Source organism: Chelonoidis abingdonii, chromosome 1, assembly GCF_003597395.2.
Source record: "Chelonoidis abingdonii isolate Lonesome George chromosome 1, CheloAbing_2.0, whole genome shotgun sequence".
Lineage (NCBI taxonomy): Eukaryota > Metazoa > Chordata > Testudines > Testudinidae > Chelonoidis > Chelonoidis abingdonii.
Genome location: NC_133769.1, coordinates 100,454,543 through 100,475,789, shown reverse-complemented (window position 1 = coordinate 100,475,789; position 21,247 = coordinate 100,454,543). Strand labels below are relative to the sequence as shown.

Genomic DNA, 21,247 nt, shown 5'->3' with positions numbered 1-21,247 from the left:
CCCGTCAGTCCCTCCCCCCTGGTAGTCCAGGCCACTGGCTGAAGGCGGGGCATGTACAAACATGCAATTTGAAAGACAGTTTCATGCGCCAGATGACTCAAGTAATTTCTTTTCTATGCTTCCTGTCCCCCAGCTTTGAGCAGCAGGGGGTGCTGTGCTGCATCCAGCCAGGCATTAAATTAAGGAGGAAAAAGGGGGAACACCATTCCCTCCCCTTTGCAGAGAGCAGAGGGAGGGGTCCCCCTTTTCTTCCTTGCTTCCCCAGAGCTCCCTTTCCTCTCGAGCAAGTGCAGTGAGGACTCACCAGTCAGAGTAATCTACTGTGAGTGCTGGAGGAGGAGCCAGCTCCTGGCTGAGAAGTTTCAGGGCCTCCCAGCCTTTCTGTTTTCAGGTGAGAGTGGTAAAGAATCACAGAGAAAGCTGAACAAGGAACTTTACTAGAATCAGGAATCATTATCCCTACTGCTACTCTGCCTCTCCCTCTGCTTCACTGCTCAGCTTCTGCCTAGAACCTTCCCCGCTCGCTTCCCCTCCTGCTCCACTTGCTACTGTGAAGAAACAGGACTCACCTCAGGTGAAGCAGCAGTAGCAGCTCCTGATGGAGGAAGAAGAGGTGTCCCAGCCTGGACAAGTCTCCTATCCATCTCCTTTCTCCTAAAGGAAGATCTATCTGTCCCAGGTAAATTCTTATACTGTGTCTGACACTGTAGTATCTAAGTGCCTCCTTGGCTAGCTTCATGCTATTGGAGATCCAGTCTATCTTAAACAGGAGACTTTTATTAAACAAGTCAGCAAAACTATAGCAAAACCAGGCTTCCCTGCAGCTTGAGCCCCAGCTTTGTCTCCTTTGTTTACCAGGAACCACCTCCCTGCCTGGAACAGCTATACAATCCACAGAGACATCTAGTGGCTGAACAGCATAACTACAAGTGAACATTTCATTTCCGACCCCGTCAAGGCCACTTTGCCCTGTGCGCCTGAGCAGATGGTCTCTCTTCTATCCAATCTGCTCGCAGTATTCTTAAACAAGGGACCCTCAGCTGGCTGGAAGGGATATGATTATACAACAAAAGGGGAAATTAGCTTAGTCTGTGAAACACCGGCACGCATCCATGGAGGACAAGACTGTGAGCCATTCAGTGAAAACACAACAAACCAAATAATACAGGGGTTGCTATAGCTATAGAAGCATCTCAGACCTCCTGCCATTGTCCCAGCCAGTACCATATGCCCTAACCTCAGGGCAGACCCTTAGATGCTGGGTCTCAGATGGTGCTGTGTGTCTCTCTCTCAGACGGCACAAGGACTGCTTCCTGGTAGTCTGTACAATGCAGCATCTTGAGAACCAAGCCGCATGGGGACTGCAGTGTTACCAACTCTACCAGCCAGCCTTGCCACCCGCATTGGAATTTCAGCCTGGGATGGGTGGTAGAGCCCCCTCTGATTGGCTGCTTCTGGGAGAAAGCAGCCAATCACAACTGCTCCAGTAAACAGACAGAGCTTTCCCCTACTCCAAGGGAGATTTTGGGTAGGCGAACGGTGAGAGGGATTAGCCAACACCATTCTCACAGCAGGGGAGGAGGGACTAGAAAGCACCTAGCACCTCAGGACAGTTCTTCACTTCCCTCCCTCCCCTCCTGTGAACAATGGGTCAGTCTGCTCTTTGCTCCTCCTCCCCTACTCCCATTCCCAGGTCTGGAAGGGGGCATGGGATGTCTGGAGCTGCAGAGGCAATAGTGGTTTACTGAGGGGCAAGGGGCAGGTGTGGGACTGGGGGGCACAGAATTAATTAATTATAATTTTGGAGCACCATCAGGCAGCCAGAGGTAGCCCTGTGGTGGGGACAAAGGCCATCTTAGTATATACATTTACTGCACCCCATGCCCCCCCCCCATCCACCCACCCACACTACACTGGGGCTGGGCCGGGAGAGTTCAAAAACCAGCAGACAGACCAAAACTACAATATTAGTTATAAAATAATCTCCTGATTTTAGGGCTAATCTCCTGATTTGAGGGGCATCTGACTCACAATTTGAACTTTTGGAGTTAGCAAGACTGGGCTTGAGAGAGAACGGAGGTCCTTGGGAAGGTTGTTCTCCGGTGTCTTGCCTCCAACAGTGGCCAGTCGCTGATCTTTCCGAGGGAGGTGCAAGAATCCCAGCAGGTAGGCAGTCAAGAGATAACTTGCCCCCAGGGGAAGTTTCTCCAGTTGCTAGAGGTTGGCATTAGTGCTGAAGCATGATGGTGTGCAACCCTTCCACAACTCCTGGTTACTTATTCTAGGTGGAGCTACCAGCTGTGGCTATGTCTATACTGGAGCTGGCTGGTGTTATTCCCAGCTCAGGCAGACATACACATTGGAGATAGCAGATGTATATTCAGTGGGCTAGCCCAGCCGCTGCATTGCTATTTTTAACACATTAGCTTGAGGAAAGCTAGCTAGGGTGACCAGATGTCCCAATTTTATAGGGACAGTCCTGATATCTGGAGCTTTTTTTTTATATGGGCTCCTATAACCCCCCACCTCCTGTCCCAATTTTTCACATTTGCTGTCTGGGGAATTGGTGCAGTATAGATTGCGCATAACAGCATTGAAGAACAAGGACGGAGAGACAGTAATTGACAGAGCAGGGATGGAGACGGTCTGCAAGAACTTCTATACAGAACTCTTCAAATCAAGAATCAACATCCCTCTCCCAACTCTCCAAGAGTCAGAAGAACACATCCCCCCAATAATCATCAGTGAAGTCCGAAGCACACTACACCAGATGAAGGAAGAAAAAGCTCCGGCCAAAGATGGAATAACGTCAGAAATGATTTCCACAGGAGGCAAAAAACTTTGGAAGTCCCTCGCTTTAAGATTCAGTTGATATCTCGAAGAAGGAAAAATACCATCAAGCTGGAAGGAGTCAAATACCATCTTGCTGTACAAGAAGGGGAATCGAGAAAATCTTAAGAACTATAGCTCTATATGCCTGCTGTCTCATATCTATAAACTCTTTATAAAGATGATAACGACCCGACTGTCGTGGAGTCTGGATGTACAACAGACGAGAGAGCAGCAGGGTTTCAAAGAAATTTCAGTACGATCAACCATATATTTACCCTTAGCCAGCTCCTAGAAAGAGCTGTCCATTGCTTTCGTCGACTATGAAAAGACTTTCGATAGTGTCGAGTTCAGCGCAACATTAAAGGCACTCGCAGAGCAGAACATTAACACGCAGTACATCAGTTAGTTGAAGGAAGCGAAAATTGGATGTACAACAAACATTACTCTCCTCGAAACTCCCCTCTGCATCCCAATCGAGAAGGGCATAAAGCAAGAAGATATGATTTCACCAAAACTATTTACCGCCTGCCTTGACATGCTTATGAACAAGATCAATTGGAGGAGTGGTGTTAATATAAATGAACGATGTTAATATAAAAGAACGATTATCTCATCTCAGATTCGTGGACAACATTGTACTAATTGCCGAAAGCACCAGCCAACTACAGAGCATGCTACAAAGACTCGACAAGAAAAGCAGTCGAGTCAGTCTGAAAATGAACCATTGTCAAACGAAATACATACGATCAGATGTCTTACAAAAAGCCCAAATAACAGTAACAGGAGAAGAAATTGAAGAAGTGGAACAGTACATATATTTGGACCAAGAAGTTAATATGTCCAAGACATGAACGGAGAACTCTTGTGAAGGATTCAGGCAGGATGGTGTGCTTTTAGTTCCATCAAGGACATCCTCAAAGGAAAAATCGCCAAGACCACACATACAAATATCTTCAGTTCAACGTGCTGCCAGCCATGCTGTATGGCAGTGAAACGTGGGCACTAACGAAGAGAGAAGAACAGCGGCTGTCAGTAGCTGAAAGGGCAATGGAATGAACCGTGTTGGGAATTTCCCTTCTGGATCGTATCTCAAATGAAATTATTAGAGAATGCAGTGGTGTGAAAGATATTGTTGTGGAAAGCAGATATAATAAGATACGATGAGCGAGCCACATAGCTCGGTTCACGGACAATAGGTGGACCGCAATCATTACTGAGTAGTACCTGCAAGAACAGAAAAGACCACCTGGTCGGTCTCCAAGAAGATGGGAAGATAACATTGTTAAACGTTTCGGATGAACGTGGAGAAGAAAGGCAAGAATGCAAGAAGAATGGCAGACATGTTGTGATCGGCACAGTCTTAACGAGAGCTGAAGACCAATCGATCCAGGTGATCCAGGTGAGGCTATCTGGTCACCCTAAAGCTAGCACATATGTGTAGGGTGACCAGATATCCCGATTTCATAGGGACAGTCCTGATATGTGGGGATTTTTCTTATATAGATGCCTATTACTCCACTTCACCTCCATCCTGATTGTTCACATTTGCTGTCTCGTCACCCTACATATATGTCTACCTGAGCTGGAAATTGCACCTCCCAGCTGCAGCGTACATGTACCCTTTGGCTCCAGGCACAGGAGCTGAGAGTAGGGCCAAAGTGCTCCCTCTGCTGGCACCAAGGCAGGATGGAGGAGAAGAAGGAAGCTGCCTGTCTCAAAGGCCTGGTCTACACTATGCGTTTAAACCAATTTTAGCACTGTTAAACCGATTTAACGCCGCATCCGTCCACACTACGAGGCCCTTTATATCGATATAAAGGGCTCTTTAAATCGGTTTCTGTACTCCTCCCAGACGAGAGGAGTAGCGCTAAAATCAGTATTACCGTATCGGATTAGGGTTAGTGTGGCCGCAAATCGATGGTATTGGCCTCCAGACTAGTATCCCACTAGTGCACATTGTACCTGCTGGACAGCCCAATTAGAACTCAAGATGTCATGTGGCCAGGTAGACAGGAAAGCCCAGCCGAACTGTTTTGAATTTTCTATCGGTATTGCCAGCATGAGCTCTAGATCACAGAGGAAGAGATGGTGATGCGTCCCAAATTCCAAAGAAGCTCCAGCAATGGACCGTCGAGAACTTCTGGAGATCTGTATCAACTGGTATGGAGAGAAAAGATCTGGTACTATCGATGCATCCTTTACCGAAAACGAAATTGCCAAAGCGTTTAAAAAAAAATCTCCAAGCTAAACCGAAGACTCGCGAGTGACAAGCCGTAACTCGAAAGACCAAGTATCAGATGGTGAGCTCAATTGGAAAAGGAGGGAGAGGGTTCTGAGGCCTCCAGCTACTCACAGTCCATCAGCTAGTCTCGGCGAAAAGTATGTGCATTGTCATTGGCTGAAAGCTCCCAATGCCTAGTAGGTTCAAACACATTGATCCGGCGTGGTTCAGGTATAGGCTCGTCAATGTTAACTCCCCCCCCACGTGAAAAGAAAAGGGAAAAAAATCGCGTATCACTTAGGACTTATATTTGTTAATTGTCACCATAGCTATGGTATGATATGGCTGGTAGACACGATCATGCTGTGGACATAAAAGGGTAGCAGTATCTGCCCTCATATCCCTACGCTGGGGTCGGAACAGTACAAATGCTTGGAACTGACTGAGGTACTCTGTGCTTCAGGCTCAGCAGGTGATGTTGGCGGGACGGAGGGCCTGGCGATGAAATAAGAAGTATTCACTGGGTCATTCCCAGTAGATGGATACAGTATGGCTGGTACCATTTTCATCATAAGAACTGATGGCTGAGCTCCTGTGCCCCCGTCCTTTCCTATGTAAAGAAAAGATTCATGATCCTGCTGGTTCATTGCAGCGGGATGCTGGGCTCCTCGTCCCCACGAATTACTACTGAGCGCTTATGTCCCTGCCTGGACATAGTCATAGCAGCCTGGAAGACCCTTCCCATTTTATCTCACTAACAAGTCAGTTTCTTATTCTGCATTCTTTATTACTGCATCAACAAATATGAGGGGGACCTGCCCAACGTTATAGCCCAGGAGAGATGGGGGAGGAGGAAGCATGGAGGGGGTTCGTTGCAGAAGGCACCCCCCATGAATAGCATGCAGCCACATCAGTTCTGCGGGGATCTGCAACGGAGCGGCTGTGCTCTCTGATTCTCTGATACATCAGTTCTCTAGTACACTATGCCATATTCATAGCAGGACTGCTCATTTTTAGATACCATAGTAGGAGAATTGATCGGGAGTCATTCCATTTTGTGCCTTTTGCCGCCCCGGTGACTCAGCCAGAGAGGCCCGTTATAGGCAGCAGACGAGTACAGAACCTTGGGAATAAACCTCATCTCATGCAATTTACTAATGGCAGCGAGGATACAGAAGCTTGTAACCGTTCTGCTAATTCAATGCAAAAGCAAATGAATTCGTGAGCTGTGTCGTATATTGTGCAGTATCGTCATGATTCAGGGACATCCCAGTGCCTATCTAGAGGCTGACAGTGCAAAAGGCGAAGCAGAGCGTCGTGGTTGCCATGCTATGGCGTCTGCCAGGGCAATCCAGGGAAAAAGGGCACAAAATGGTTGTCTGCCATTGCTTTCCCGGAGGAAGGAATGACTGACGACATTTACCCAGGACCACCCACGACAATGATTTTTGCCCCATCAGGCACTGGGATCTGAACTCAGAATTCCAAGGGGCAGGGGAAACTCCGGGAACCATGGGATAGCTACGGATTAGCTACCCACAGTGCATCGCTCCGGAAATCGACACTAGCCTCGGACCATGGACGCACACCGCCGAATTAATGTGCTCAGTGTGGCCGCGTGCACTCGAATTTATACAATCTGTTTTACAAAACCGGTTTATGTATAATCGGAATAATCCCGTAGTGTAGACGTACCCAAATACAAAGGAGTGTGGTGGGAGGTAGGAGCAGAAGTAGAGAGGGACAGATGAGGGGAGGATAGGAGCAAGGGTGGGGAGGGGCAGGAACCAAGGATGGGGGAGGGTAAAAGCATGGCAGAGGAGGACAAGAGCCATGGAAATGAGAGGATAAGAGTGGGATGGGGTGGGGAAGATGTGCAGAAGCTGGGGACAAGGGCAGGAGTGGGAGGATGGGGCAAGGATAAGAGCCAGAGGAGGCCTGGAATGGGGGGACAGGGACAGGAGTTGGACAGAGAGAGAGCAAGCAGCAGAGGGGATAGCAATAAAGGACAGGACAGGGCAGGAATGGGGATAAGGATAGAAGGGGACAGGGAGAGGCTGGGGAAAAAATATCTGTAACCACTAAAGCATACTCCCCTACAGAATCTGAAAGTTCACAGAACCCAAGAGTCCAGATTTTCACCATTCCTCTGCTGTCTAACAAATAGCTGTGAAACCCCCTGGCAAGGTATGTGTCTCCATCCCCCTCTACTGGCAGGTCCACAGAGAAGACAGACTTCTACTGCTACCAGTTACGCCATTACTTCCAACCTAGAGGACTGTGCTGTGAATCTAAAGATTCCAACCCTGCGGATGACTCATAGGGTGGTGGCGAGGACAGTCAGTATGGTTCCATGTGATGAAATTATTGGCTTTTAAAAGTTTAAAAAACTTAGAAATGTACATTCTGAAGAATCTGTGCTAAAAGAACATTAAGGTTGCGAAGTCAAGCACTGCAGTGTTAAGACAGGCCAACATTAGACTAGGATAATTGGTGGCATCTGCCCCCTTGAGACCTTGGAGTAGAGTGACCAGACAGCAAGTGTGAAAAATCGGGATGGAGGTGGAGGGTAATAAGAGCCTATATAAGGAAAAGGCCCAAATATCGGGACTGTCCCTATAAAATCGGGACATCTGGTCACCCTAGCTTGGAGGCCCATAGGCGGAAGAGGCTTATATCCTGGAATTACTTGGCACAGCTACATCCTCAGCATGCTGTGATTTGCCTTGTGCCCCTCTCCAGCCAGCAAGGGGTGCTCTTGGCCAGGGTTTGCTGCCCTGGACAGAAGGGGGAGAAGGGAAGGCTGGCTTCTGACATGTCTTGTTTCTCTCACAGAGTTTGAGGAAGAAGCTAGGAGGAGGAGGAAGAGGAATTTGTCGGTGAGATGGCTATGCTCTGACAGACTCACCCAGGCCTTGCTGTATCGTCTCTGCAGCTTGGTGACCCACAGGAGGGGGGATTGCTGAGGAACCCAAAGGGGAACAGCGGTCAGGCAGTGGAGGAGATGGGGGTTCAAATATGAGGCTTTCCTACCCTACAAATCCAAGGGAGGGGAGAAACTTGAATTACGCCATTGCTCTTCTTTTCTGTCATCCCAGATGTCACCCTGTCCCATCGCCCAACTGTGTCCCTGCCCTTCCTTCTTACTTCAGTGCAGGGATGTCCTTAGCCATAGGCAGAACAGGCAGCAGCCTAGGGCACCACTAGGTCTGGGGGCACCGCTCTGCTGGGAGCCCGGACAGATGGAAAGCAGTGGAGCATGTAAGAGCAGGGCTGCTGGGTCCTAGAGAGAGCCGAATGCAGCACAGTCTGAGGGAGGGGATAAGGGATTGCGTGTGGAAGAGTGGGGGAAGGAACTCCTGTGCAGTGTATGACTCTTTCCCCCGGCAGAGTAGGCAGCGACAGCGGCTCTGCAAGTATCCATTTGTATGTTTCCCCCAATAACATCCATTTCTTCTCCCACTGCCCACGGAGCACTCCCCCCCCGTTTCATCTCCCTCCCACAGAGTATCCCCTCTCTCCCCCATTCTCCATCAGGGCTGGGTTGGGTGAAGTCTGGGGGAGAGAGAAGTCAAAATATAATCGGTGGAGGCTGGCTGCTGCTTTTGCTGAGGATTGAAGTTGAAAGCCAAGGATTGGAAGCGGATTCGCACAGGGCTGGGCTGGGGAAGCCACGATAGCATGCCTTGTGAAAAATCAGGCAGGGGGTTGGGGGGATGGTGAGCAGATGTCCCACTTTTTCATAGGACCATTCAATTTGGGTCTTTTTTCTATATATGCTCTTATTCCCCCCTCCCCCCCCTCCCGACCCCCAAAGTCTGATTTTTCACAACTTCGCTGTCTGGTCACCTGGATAGAGGCCCGGTAATGAGGTGCCATATAAGACAAAGCCCCAAATATCAGGACTGGCCCTATAAAATCAGAACATCTGGATCTGGTCACCCTAGCTGGGAGTGTGTCTCTCTCCTGGGCTGGTAGCGATCCATCTCATCCGGCGGGAGCTGCACAGGGCAGGATGAGCTGCTGTGGCTCCATGGTTGCCCCGTCCCTGAGATCAGATGCTGTGCTACTTCACCATGGTCCGTGGGCTGGTGGTGGTACCCATTGCGTGTGATTGAGCCTGAGGTTTGCTGCTGCTGTTGCCACTCTGCACCCCAGAGAGTGGTATTTGGGGTCCTGCGATTATTCCACCTATCTCCTCCTCTACTGCAGCTGTTTGGACCAGCAGGCTAGAGGTGAGCCAAGCATGAAGCAGTACGTGTGTTGCCATTTAGATGTCATTTAACAATTAGTTTAAATACTTGCTAACAATCCTGAATCAATTTCAATATTTTTTTTTAAAAAATCAATATCTTAGCCAAAAAACAGAAAATTAAGTTGTGCAATTATTTGTGACAGTTTGGTATGGGGAAGGGAGTGGCAGTTTTCTCAGAGAAACAAAAATGTTGGCTGACTTCTATAGCCGGTTACTGCTAACAGAGCCTCCAACAACTGTAATATGCTCATCTCCTACTAGTGTATAGACAGGTCGGCCCTACCGGCACACGTGCCAAAGGTGGCATGTGAGCTGATGTTGATGGCATGCAGTGGCAGCTGAGTGGCTCAGCCCGCCACTGCTCTGGGGTTCTGGCTGCTGCCCATTTCCACCTGGGTTCTGGCTGCCAGCCCCACTCAGCACCCACTGCTGGCCTGTGGGACACCCCACAGGCTGGCAGCAGGCTGAGCAGGCCGGTGGCTGAGACCGTGGCTGAGCCACTCAACCTGCTCTTGGCCTGGGGTTCCATTCAGTCAGCAGGCAGCAGGCTGAGCGGGACTAAATTCAATGAAATAGAAAAACAAGAGAACTAATGACAAAGTGCAAAAACCTAGAGCAGTGATCCCCAACCTTTTTCATCTGGCAGGCACCAGATGAAGGATTGTGGTGGTGGACGAGCATCTGCCGAAATGCTGCCAAAATTTGGCGGCATTTTGGCGGCGCCCCCTCTGGATGACGCTGCTTGTTGGTGGCAAGTGGTATCATCCAGAGGCGTTGGCGCCGAAATGCCGCCAAATTTCAGCGGCATTTTGGCAGATGTTCGTCGTCCGGCCAGTACGCGGGTGCACTGAGAGGCCCCTGTGGGCACCATGGCGCCTGCGGGCACCGTGTTGGGGACCCCTGACCTACAGAGCCTCCTGAAGCCTGGTGATCATTTTGATTTAAATGGACTTGAACTGTACGAAGAATTGAGTTGTTGCCACATGCAAAATCGAAGATGGACGTTGTACAGTTTATTCATACTAGCAAACTTGTTGACCTATATCCTAATGTGTACATTGCCACTCATATTCTACTGACAATTCCTGTAAACAGTAGCATCAGGAGAACGGAGTTTCTCAAAACTAAAGTTCATTAAAAACTATCTCTACTCTACAAGGAGTCAGGAACACTTGACTGGTCTTGCTATTCTTGCAGTCGAACAAGACATCACTTTGTCTTTGTCATACAATGACATTATTACTGATTTTGCAGCCAAAAAAGCCAGAAAGATTGCTTTTAATGAAAAACTAATCCTTGTTTTAATACCTCTTCATATAAATTTCCAATAAAATGGTGACAAATTAAAAAAATGATATTATTTGCATCATTCTGTCAAATCAGAATTTTTTCTGTAGTGCTGCTTCTTTAGTGCTAGTCCATCAGCATTACAGTGTCCTTAATTAAGTTAAACTGGTTTTAATAACATGCATGTGGCAAGTTTTCCAATACTGTAAGCTTATGTTTGTGTTGCGAAGAGCAAGACAGGCACGGGGGCACCAATTTAATAATCCTGCCTAGGGCACCATAAATCCTAAGGACGGCCCTGCTTCAGTGTACCCTGTCCTGTCATGCCAAGAACAGCATGCGCGGCAGCGGGGAAAGGCTCTTCCAGGGGGACTGTAGGAATGACTGAGAAGGGGAACTCCTAGCCCAGCACAGAGACATGGGGAAAGCAGGAAGTGGGAGAAGATGAAGAGGCCTGGACCCTAGCCCAGGGGATGGGAAAGGAAAGGGGGAATAGATGAGGAGGGGATGTCTTGTATCCCAGCACAGAGACATGAGCGAAAGGACTCTACCAATCAAGGGGGTGAGGGAGAGATTTGTACCCAGGCTCAAATGGCAATTACTTCACAAGAAGGGATGCAGCCTTCTCACATCCCACCCCACCCCGGGGGACTGGAGCATCCTTGACTGTGTGTCTGGCCAGTGCAGAAGACAGCATGATGGGTTCCAGCCCCAGCTTAGGCCAAGAGCAGCCCCAGCTCTATTCCCCTTTTGCCCGCCTCACTTCCTCATCGGCTCAGCTTCCCATCACCTGCATCCTGCTTTTTGTTCTTCCTTTACTTCCTCCCCTCCTGTGGCTCTTTCCAGCTCAACCGCTCACTTTCTGTGGTCTTTGATTAACTGACGTGTTTGTTTTGCCTGAGTTAATTCAGACATAAGGTTACCAGTGAAATGAGTGCCGGGAATTCTCAGGCCACTCATTCCTGGATGTTTAGCTGCAACACCAATTCCCCAAGACTCACAGGATTCCCCAAGACTGGCTGCCTTCAATGAGGAAAGAACCTGAAATGGAAATGGCAGAGGGGATACTGGCAGAGTTGGTGAGGGGGCCAAGAGCGAGGGGAACAGCAGGGCAGAGTCAAGGGGCAGTGGTGGAGCTGTGTCAGCAGCTAGCACTGGATGAGCAGGGAGAGCTGCAGGCCAGAGATGAAGTGCCTCTGAAGAGCCATGTGGGGATCCCAGTACTGGGATAAGAAGGGGTGCTGCAGGCCAGGATACAGAACTGTGGGAGGACTGGAGAACAGGTCTGAATGAGGCTCATTGGCTGAACTTGGCCAGGGCCTCTGGGGCTGAAGTGACAGGGTGTGCTGAAGGACTGAGTTGCATGGCCTGCACTGTGTGAGTTTCGTGCAGAGGCTCCTCCCCTGGGTTGGGGGACCTAGAAATCTCAGCTTGCATTTAATAAAAGCCCCAGACAATAAGTTTCCAGACCAGGGGTAGGCAACCTATGGCACGCGTGCCGAAGGCAGCACGCAAGCGGATTTTCAGTGGCACTCACACTGCCCGGGTCCTGGCCACTGATCTGGAGGCCTCTGCATTTTAATTTAATTTTAAATGAAGCTTCTTAAACATTTTAAAAACCTTATTTACTTTACATACAACAATAATTTAGTTGTATATTATAGACTTCTAGAAAGAGACCTTCTAAAAACGTTAAAATGTATTATTGGCACACGAAACCTTAAATTAGAGTGAATAAATGAAGTCTCGGCACAGCACTTCTGAAAGTTGCCGACCCCTGTTCTAGCCTTTTGCCTTGTGAAAATGGCCTTGGACATGTAAACCTGAGGGGCGAGGGGATTTGTCACTGCTTCTTCCTAAAAATCGTGGGTTATTCATGATCATCCCCCCACCCGTGGCTGCTTGGGTTTAGTCTTTGGGAAGCCTGTAATCCACAGCTGTGGGGCGCTGGATTTGTGGGAGGAGCCCAGGCCCCACCTGGGCTGCCACAAGTTCCCTTCCCCCTCAGTGAGCCCCAATCCTCCAGTGTATTTGGAAAATTGTCCCGTGAAAACCTGTTTTACACAGTAGCAATTGTGCACAGAGTCCAGCCCAAGCGGCCAGACTGTAGCTTTGCAGCAGGAGGCCGAGGGTGACCTGAGGAGCTTTCCAATCTCCTCATTTTATATAAAATGAGCCAGTTAGCTTTGGGGTTGCCCCATTGAACCATCTTCCAAACCTTCCCCACAACCCGATGGCCAGTCCTGTGCACAGTGCAGTGAGCATAGCAGGCAGGGATTAGGGAAATGGCTTTGCAGTCTGCTCAAGAGAGGTAATGTTAATGCAGTAGCAGGGGGTGCTCTTGGATCAAGGGGCACGGGCATAGTTGCTGGAGGGCAGAATTGGAACAGCACAGCATGCAGCAGTGAGGTGCATAGGCAGAGCTGGGGGTGGGCTCAGGGCTGGAATAGCAGGGGGTGCTGCAGGGCTGGAGTGAGGGGCCCAGGCAGAGCTAGGAGGCAGAACTGAAGAAGCATAGAGTGCTGCCGGGCAGGAGCGAGATGCTCTGGCAGAGCTGTTGGATGTGTGGAGGAGAAGCCTGCCAGACACCTGCTCTTGTTGTGCTCGGCTTCAGGATAGCTGGCATTGTCTCACCATCCTCAGCCATAAGCCTGACAGAGAAGTAAGTGAGAGGAATCCTGTGGCCAGCCACCAGATCGCTTCTACAATGTGTAAGGCCCTGTGAATCCCTTGCCCTGCAAGAGGCTCCTGGAATGTTGATGCCAGCTGTCAAGCTCCACCTTGTGGGCACAATACCCTCCCCTCCTTCCCCCTCAGACCATGTCAGGACCATCATGTACAATAGATCATAGACTGGCAACCAAGTGCAATTACCTCAAGCGGAAGTGTGCAGCCTTCCGGGGCTGCGGGGAGGGGAAGAGAGAGCTTGACACTGACAGCCCTGGTGGTTAAAGTCCTATACTTTCCCGAACAGACACAGCACAGGCAGGGCCGGGGCAAGCTCCCTCCACTGCCCTGCTGGGGCAAAGCTTCCACAAGGGAGAGAGTGACTCTAGGGATGAGAGGGGACCTCACTCTCCATGGCCCAGTCAATCCTTGCTGAGGAGCCTGCCCAAAAGGGACCAGTATGGGACGGGGAGAAAGGAACCTGGGCTGCATACAAGTCCATCAGCTGTCAGCAGGGGGCAGTGCAGGACCCAGCACACACGAATTTTGGAATACCCACCCACCACCTATTGCTGATATCTTTTGGGAGCTCAGTGCAGGGGTGGGGGATAAACATTTCCCAGCACAAAACCATCCACTAAACAAGTTGGCTCTTTGAGTTGCCAACTTCCCTCTTCCTCCCTTCCCAGAGCATGCTGGATCAAACCAGATGACAGTGAATCTCGAGACCAACCCCCCCCGCAAAGATCTGAATGGCTGCCCATGTTAAAACAGCATGGCTTTTGCTCGTGGCTTGGTCTGTTTTATTTTTAGGAAGTAACCCAGACAGGTTTGTACTCTCTGAGAAACATGAGTTCATCAGTGCCGTCACTAATATGAGCAATATGGGGAGGAGGTGGGGGTGGAGCTTCAATACAATGCAGCCCTTCATCTGAAACACTTTTAGCTACTGGGCTGAAGTAGTGCTAATTGTGGAAGGAATCACAAGAGCAGTGGGGAAAGAGAAACTGACGGCTGTTGAAAGAATTCTCCTTTCAGCAGGTCTCAGGATGGATGTTTGTCCCACCGGTAAGTCTTTCTCCTGTCTTGTTGCTGCAAGTGTTGCTAACCCACTAGGCTCCAGCAGGGCAGTGTCACCAGCTGGAGTGGGGTGCTAGGGAGGAAAGGAGAGACGAGGAGTTCCCCAGATGCTTTGGGTGGGATTTATAGCTTGCAGGTGCTGTGCTGTTTTCACCTCCCTCCATCCCTCCCAGTTATTCAGGACCTGATCCAACTCTCTGCAGATATCACTGGGAGACGACCCACTGACCAGGGTCAAGCCGTTATTGAGCTTTGTACAGACAGGACATCTCTGAGGAGAAAAGTTAAATCCCTCATGTCAGTGACCCTCAGACTAGCTAGATAACAAGCAGGCATGGAGTATGCCAGGGCCAGGCCCAGCCTGGGGCACCAGAGGTGCCTGGTGCTCTGACTGTAAACAACAGATTCCTTTGATGCAGCCTCAGTGTGACAGGACAGAGGTGCAAAAGCATGACTTGCGAGTTCAAAAGCGAAATTGTGAAAGCCTTCATTTCTCTGTCCCAGCTGGGGCTAGTGCAAAGTGAGTGTGTGTAACCCCCAGCATTCTGATTGGGCAGTGCGTGTCACTGGTGTTAACGACCGCCTGTGAGGCACAGTAACAGTAAATCAGCCCCCTGACAGAGGAGACAGAGAATGGCCCACAGCTATTGCCCTCTCCCCAACAGCTGGAAATGGTGGGGGAGGGAGAGGGAGCCCAAAGACCAGCAGCTCAGATCAGCAATAAAATCATAGACCTGGACATATCCCTGAGAACCACAGAAACACGACAGACTCCAGAAGAAGCTAGAAAGACAGAAGTAGCCGAGAGGCGATGACTGAGATAAAAAACTTATTTCCTGATTGGGTAAGTAGTGGGCAACAAGGCGGGAAACCGACAGAGAAAAGGGTCCTGGCTCGCCTCATGCTGGCAAGGTCAATCGTCCAAGGAAAAGATGGATCTCAAAACTGGTTGTCCAGCACGAAAATGTGGTTGCTCTAATGTTGTTAATAGCCGCAGTGAGCTACTTCACGTTATTAATATTGTTGTGCTTTGTACTGCAGTAGTGCCTGAGGCCCCGATTGTAAACCAGGGGCCACAGTGCTAGGTGCTGTACAAACACACAAAAAGTCCTTGCCCTGAGCAGCTTTAGTGAAGTCATTGTACTTCTGTGGTTTGCATGGATATATCTAGGCCTATGATTTTATTGCTGATCTGAGCTATTGGTCTTTGGGCTTAGTTTGACACTGGCAGACATCTGGGGAAAGGTCTTCATTGGCAGGAAATCTGCCTTGAGGTCTTTGGAGCAGTGAAAGATACCCACAGCCCACCCCAGTTCAAAAGTCAGCTGTGCTGCCTGGGGAGGAGGCGTGGTCAGGGGGCCAAGAGTTTGCCCTGATTGAGTGTGTCCCTCCAGCAGCTTTCAGTGAGGAAGCTTCTGCAGTTTAAGGTTGCCCAGCCCATGGCATGACCCAGTGAGGGGTGGGGGTGTGAATACTCCCTTGTCCTCTGCTTGGAGTGAATCCCACTGGGGCGCAGTGACCCCTGCTGGTGCTGGGGGATGCCATTTGCACCTCTCTGGGCCAGCTCCAGGGAATCAAGCCCATTGTCTGTTTCTGTGGAGAAAATGTTCGACTTCCTCTCCTCCTTCACAGTCCAGGGATAACTGACAGGGCAAGTCTGAAAGGTGGTGACTCCCACCCCTTTCCCTGGGGTGGGAGGAGGGGGTGACTTCATCTTGTGTGTTCCTATGTGGGAGAGAGCTACGCCAGCAGGGCCATGAGCTGGGCTGTGCGATGGAGCCCGCGCTCATAGGATGGAGTATGTTGAGATGAACACGTCAGAATCAGAACAGTGGTGAGACTGGGAGAGGATGCATGCGAGGAGGCAGGTGAGGAGCTCCAGGATCTGCTACTGGCTCTAATTGGCTGTAAACTCAGCCTCATACTGAGGTAGACCAAAGGCCTGTGTATTGTGAATCCTGCATTTAGCCTGGCTTCTAGTACTGCCAGCACAGTTTTGTACCCATTACTGATGGAGGGAGGAAATTGCAGGTGCAGTTGATCGTGTCTGCAGCGGTATGCATTTAGATGCCTAGCTACAGTGTGTGGTTTTCGGTGGGTCTGACTAGTTAAATCATTGTGTTCATTATTTGGCATGTGTGCTGTGTGGTCACCAAATTTGCACCATCCATGCTGGAGGTGGGGTTTGAAAATACGGGTCTGAGCCTGTCTAGGTGAGATGATAGGAGTTGATGAAACCTTTTGGGGCAATGACTCACTGGTGCATTGGACTTGATTTAACTAATTCCTGTTCAATGTGGGTGAAATTTACCCCTGCGCAGAGGGCCCAGACATGGGCTATGCATCATTTATGTTCCAGTTAAGTCCTCAACATAGGGGTTACGTGGAACTTAGCTAGTGCCTAGACTCTGTGTGGGTCCTCTGTACCAGATGTGAACTTCTTCACCCTGTGATTGCAGTGCTACGCCCAGGCTCATCTTCAAGGTATTGGAGCGGGCCAGTGCGAAGATCCACTGGGACTCTCCTTTCCCAAGTTCCCAGGCTCCGTTTTCTATAAAAGCAGGGAATGAAAGAAAGGAGAACCGTTGTGCTGCTGTCAACCTCCTCTGCTGTTGGGAAAATAGAGGCCCACTGCCTGCACTGGAGTCAATGCACATTATTATTATTTATTATCACAGTGCCTAGGAGCACTAGGCATGGACCTGGACCCCATTATGCTAGGCGCTGTACAAACACCTAATCAAAAGACAGCCCATGCCCCAGTGAGCTTATAATCTAAATAGGATAATTGCCCTCATTTAACCATTCAATTGATTCAATGGACAGTTCTTCAAATAAACCACTCGATTCTGGCTCATTGCAGGATTTTGTGGGCAAAAGGGTGAATTTTAGGTTATTTTCTCTCCTTTCCCCACCGATTTAACTACAGAATCCAAAGCAGGCAACAAAGGACTCAAACTAGCCATCTCATGTCTCCGCTACCAAAATGCAGAGGTTTGGATGCTTGCTAGGGAAGTACAATGCAAGAGAGGCGCATACATTAAATTCACATACTTATTAAGTTACTTCCAATCGGAGTTAGGCACCTCACCTGCGTAGGTGCTTCTGAAAATCCCATTAGACGCCTCTCTGCATCTTTAGGTGCCTAAATCCCTTCGTAAATCTGACCCACTGCCCCATTTCTTGCTCACTCTCATCTTTATTCCCCTTGTCTCCCCTTCCATGTCTGACCCAGTCTGCCCATCACTTTCTCCCTGCCCCCATCCTTGTGTAAGCGGGGGAATGATCCCGCTATTGTGGGGAACTTTCCTGGCTTATACACTAACCCAGTGAAATGGACTAGTGAAAGGATCTGAGTCCTCGCTCCCACTTCCTTTACCCAGAGGCCTGCCTGACCTCAAGGGCTCCCCTTCCACTCTCCAGTGTGGCAGAGTCCTCATAACCCCAACAAGGCTGGGCCCAGGATTCCCGGGGGGCTCGACCCCCAACCTTGTCATGGTCACTTAGGGCAGGGGCTAGGGTGACCCCACTCCAGGGTGCTCTCCTTGCACTGGATGCTTCCCTGACCCACTGATCATTACATACAGTTCAAATCAAATACAATTTATTAAACAGCAACCAATTTTAAAAAATAAGGAAAAAATGGGAAAGGTTAAGTTAAAGGAAAACACGTCACCCTGCTCTGTGACACGGGGACGTCACAACGAGTGTCTCTGGATGTCAGGGAAGTTCAGTCTCTTCCTCACAAGTGCCAGGCCTCCGTCTCAGGCCCTGGCTGTGCTGCAGGGATGCTGCAGGTCGGACACCTGCTCTAGGGGTGGCCCCATGCTCTCAGGCTCTAGGCGGCAGGACCCTTCTTCCCAGCGTTACCCCCCGCCCCATTGGGGTTACGATCCGCCTCCAAGTCTGGCCTGCAAGGCCTCTTGGCTGAGGCATCTCCCTGCACTGGGGCCACTGCCCAGGTCCCCCCTCACACTCCCCAGCTGCTCACCACACCCAGCTCTGGACTGCCCCACTCTGCCTTAGCACGGCTGCTGCTGCTGCTCTGCCTCCAGCTCCCTGGGCGTCTTCTCTGGCCCCTCTGGCTCTGGTTGCTGCAGCTCTGCTCCTAGGGCAGGTCTGCTCTGTGGGCTGCTTCTGTGACTCTGGTCCCAGCTCTGACCTGCTTCCTGGGTTGCTTTTCTGGCCCCTCTGGCTCTGGTTGCTGCAGCTCTGCTCCCAGGGCAGATCTGCTGTCTGGGCGGTGCTCTGGCTTTGGGGCTGTAGCTCTGCTCCCAGCACAGGGCTGCTTTTCTGGCCCCTCTGGCTGGCACAGCTCTGCTCCCCAGCTCAGCTTGGGCCCAGCTTTCTCCTTAGTTCGGCCCCACTCTGTCTGACCCAGGCAATTCCAGCTCACATAAAAGATGGGACTTACTCCCCAGGCCTCCTGACTCCCTGATTAACCTGCCCGCCCTGTCAATCAGGCTGACCTGGAGCATTGGCCTCTCCCCATTGTTCCTGGGGACGGTCAGTCTCAGGAACCTGATTTCCCCTTGGCACTGGGAGCTAGCCAACCAAAACATCCCCACTCAGTTTTAGTAAGGGGACAAGAGTCCCCTTACATTTGTCTATCTTTTTCTCTTCCAGTCAGTTTTTTTGTTTTTTGAAAGTGCAAATTATTTATAAACACTATCAACAAGGCAGGCAGGGGATTCGTGTGTTTCTTTGGCTGTTTGGCAGCATTCACAAGGAGAGGGAGCCCTGTTATTTCCAGCCTCAACTTGGCCAAGTGGGTCAGTGGATGTCCTCTGGGGGCCAGATCCTTGGGCTTGCTACATGCTTTAAGCTGTTTTACCAAAGCAAAGCAGCCGTAATGCTGGCTTCACTGGTCAGTGGATGATACTCCCAAGTGATGCAGCCCATCTGTAGCAGCACATCAGCTGTTACAGCACCACAGCTATGAAAGTATGGAGAACAGCTGGGGGCAAGGCTAGGGAATATGTGCCCCCGCTCCCTGCTCCCTGGCTGCCCGAACAGCCCTAGGCAAAGATCATAGCAGCCCTGAGGCTGTTCTTGCTTGCACCAGGGGTTGGCCTGGTCTCTTGTTGACCCTGGGATAAGGGGGCATAAAAGTGACATCAAGCCACCTTTGCCCCTTTCCCCTTTTGAGCTGCACTCGGTAAAGGATTGGGGCTGGGATTTTGAATTGGAGTTAGGCAGCCCGTTTGCCAGGCAGTAAGCCATCATAATTCACTTGTCAAGCCTGCAGGTCTGCTTATGCTGTAGATTGCTAATGCAGCCCTAGGATGCATGAGGGGAGGTGTTTCCAGTAGAGATAGGCAAGTGTTAGTAGCATTATACATGGCACTGGTGAGACCGCATCTGGAATAGTGTGTGCAGCTCTGATCTCCTATGTTTAAGAAAGATGGATTCAAACTGGTGCACAGAAGGGCTACTAGGATGATCAGAGGAATGGAGAACCTGCCTCCTGAGTAGAGACTTAAGGAGCTTGACTTGCTTAACTTAACAAAGTGCTTCCTATAAACACTTCACAGGGGCAAACACCAGAGAGAGAGAGGAGTTATTTAAGTGAAAGGCTCATGCTGGCACAAGAACAAATGGATATAAACTGGTTATCAATAAATTTAGGCTAGAAATGAGACAAAGGTTTCTAATCATCAGAGGCATGAAGTTCTGGAACAGCCTTCCAAGGGGAGCAGTGGGGGCAAAAACCCTAACTGGTTTTAAGACTGAGCTTGATAAGTTTATGCAGGGGATGGTATGATGAGGTTGCCTACAATGTCATATGTCCCATCCATGACCGCTATTAGCAAATCTCTCCGATGGCTAATGGTGGGACACTAGATGGGGGGCAGCTCTGAGTTCTACAGAGAATTCTGTCCCAGGTGTTTGGCTGGTGGGTCTTGCCCACATGCTCAGGGTCTAACTGATCGCCATATTTGTGGTCAGGAAAGAATTTTCCATCTGGGTCAGATTGGCAGAGCCTATGGGGGGAGGGTACCTTCCTCTGCAGTATGCAGTACGGGTCACCTGCAGGTTTGAACTAGAGTAAATGGTGGATTCTCTGTAATTTGAAGTCTTTAAATCAAGATTTGAGGGCTTCAGTAACTCAGCCAGAGGTCATGGGTCCGCTACAGGAGTGGGTGGGTGAGGTTCTGTGGCATGTGGTGGGCAGGAAATCAGATTAGCTGGTCATGATGGTTAGCTTTCTGGTCTTTGCATCTACGAGTCTATGAGAGCAGGCATTTTCCCATCTTACCTGTGTTGAATGGGGACTTGGACAATGCAGCTTCCCCCAGGTCTCCACCAAGGCTGCCTCCAGAGTTGGGGGATATGCTCCTTCCCAGCCCTAGGTTCCAAGCTCCCATCCATGCAGCTGTCCCCAGTCTCAGTGGCCTCAACTCAGTCAAGGCAATTTGTGCGCATGTGTACATCTGTCTGCAGGAAGCTGGGTAAGGGCTACTGCTTGGAGTGACTCTGCCCCCTTAGTCTGTGTTGGGCATCCCCAGGGCATACAAAGCCTGGAAGGAAACCAGTAGAATTCAGTAAGCAGCACTGGGGGGACGTGAGAACATGTAGTAAGACTCTAATGGGGCTGCCCCATCCCTCACTCCTCTGGGACGCTGCAGGAAACAAGCCCCTGTGCTCCGAGATCACTGTTCTTTCTCCCTCTTCTCTTTTCTCTCCCCTGCCACAGCTGATTCCTTCCCCTTTTCCACTCTATTTTTAGACATTGTTCCGTGTGTGCAAGGCACAGTAAGAGAGTTTCCAAGACAGCTGGTGAGACTTCCCCTTTCCCCCCAGACACAGGAGGCCCAGGGGATTTGGTGTGTGCACCAATGGTGCAGGATACCTGCTGGACTGACCTGATGCAGGGGCAGGGAAGGTGTTTGCCTGCAGAGAAG

At 50.1% G+C, this 21,247-nt stretch overlaps 1 protein-coding gene across 2 annotated transcripts in view; it reads left to right on the top strand.

Annotated features, from left to right (window-relative positions):
* Positions 1-14,176: 14,176 nt before the first annotated feature.
* Positions 14,177-21,247, top strand: part of CYTH4 (cytohesin 4) — a 28,415-nt gene continuing 21,344 nt past the window's right edge. Inside the window, exon 1 of one of the 2 annotated variants that reach the window (XM_032779176.2) lies at positions 14,177-14,330. In XM_032779176.2, coding sequence (XP_032635067.1) covers positions 14,312-14,330 — 19 coding nt within the window. In that variant the 5' untranslated portion in view covers positions 14,177-14,311. Of the gene's footprint in view, positions 14,331-15,125; positions 15,187-21,247 lie in introns of those variants that run through there. The other variant, XM_032779177.2, reaches the window with a different exon arrangement.